This window comes from Bison bison, unplaced genomic scaffold (assembly GCF_000754665.1).
Source record: "Bison bison bison isolate TAMUID 2011002044 unplaced genomic scaffold, Bison_UMD1.0 scf7180017864329, whole genome shotgun sequence".
In the NCBI taxonomy this organism is placed as follows: Eukaryota; Metazoa; Chordata; class Mammalia; order Artiodactyla; family Bovidae; genus Bison; species Bison bison.
In genome coordinates, this window is record NW_011494901.1 from 5,500,113 (window position 1) to 5,501,046 (window position 934).

At 57.0% G+C, this 934-nt stretch overlaps 1 protein-coding gene across 1 annotated transcript in view; it reads right to left on the minus strand.

Moving 5' to 3' along the window:
- The window catches only part of SLC30A5 (solute carrier family 30 (zinc transporter), member 5), a 33,250-nt gene extending 32,881 nt beyond the window's left edge, over positions 1-369 (minus strand). Inside the window, exon 1 of the mRNA XM_010853599.1 lies at positions 1-369. This exon is cut by the window's left edge and continues 17 nt beyond it. Coding sequence (XP_010851901.1) covers positions 1-68 — 68 coding nt within the window. The 5' untranslated portion in view covers positions 69-369.
- Positions 370-934: the final 565 nt, after the last annotated feature.

The following is a 934-nucleotide window of genomic DNA, read 5'->3' on the forward strand; positions in this document are numbered from 1 at the left end:
GGCCCGAGGCCGCTGCCGCCGCCGCCGCCGTGGCCGGCTAGCACGTCCCCGCCGTATTTCTCCTCCATCCCGGGGATCAGGAGCCGTCGCCGCCGCCGCCGCTACCCCCGCGGCGGGGTCTCCTCATGTCTCTCCGCTCCGCGGAACAGCGGGCGCGGGCGCGTCACTCCCCCATGGCAACGGCCCCGTCAGGTCCCCGCAGGCCAGACGGCCGCCGCCGCCACCGCTATTCCCGGCTCACAAGCACGCGTGCGTGGGGACTAGGCCACGGTCAGTTCCGGGGGCGCCGGCTTTCCCGGAGGCTCACCGGAGCGGACGGCACCAGGCCACGTCATCAGGCCCAGCAGCACTCACTCTCGGGGCGGGAGGGCCCGGTCCTGCGCCTGCGCACTGCACAGCACTCGCCATCTCCTCCCCTCCCCAAGGCTCCTCCTACCGCGGGGCTTTGAATGGAGTTCTGGCCCCACCCCATCTGCCCCTCCCGTAGATGAAGCCTGAGCACATACCTGTCCCTGCAGCGCCACCTATGGGCCGTAAGAACTACAAGGAGTTCTGCAGCGGAGAGGAGACAGAAAATGCCCCACTTGTGATGAAATATTAATAGACTAGAATTTCTTTTAAATTCTGGCTTTTAAACTTGTTACTTAATCCTGGCACATCAGTAAATCTGGGAAGGTAGGACAAGACTTTATTAGGGTTATTTTTCTGTTGCTAAAAAGTTAAGAAAATGGGCTTCAGTGTCTGTCTTTGAATGTCAACTCTGCCACTTACTGTGTGACTTGGTCTTTCTGTACCTCAGTTTTCTTATCCGCAAAGCAAGAATAGTAATATCTATGTCATAGGGTTGTTGGGAGGAGTGTTAATACGTGGTGTCTGTAACAGTGAATGGTATATAGTAATCAGTAAATGTTAGCTATTATTTATAGGGAAATTT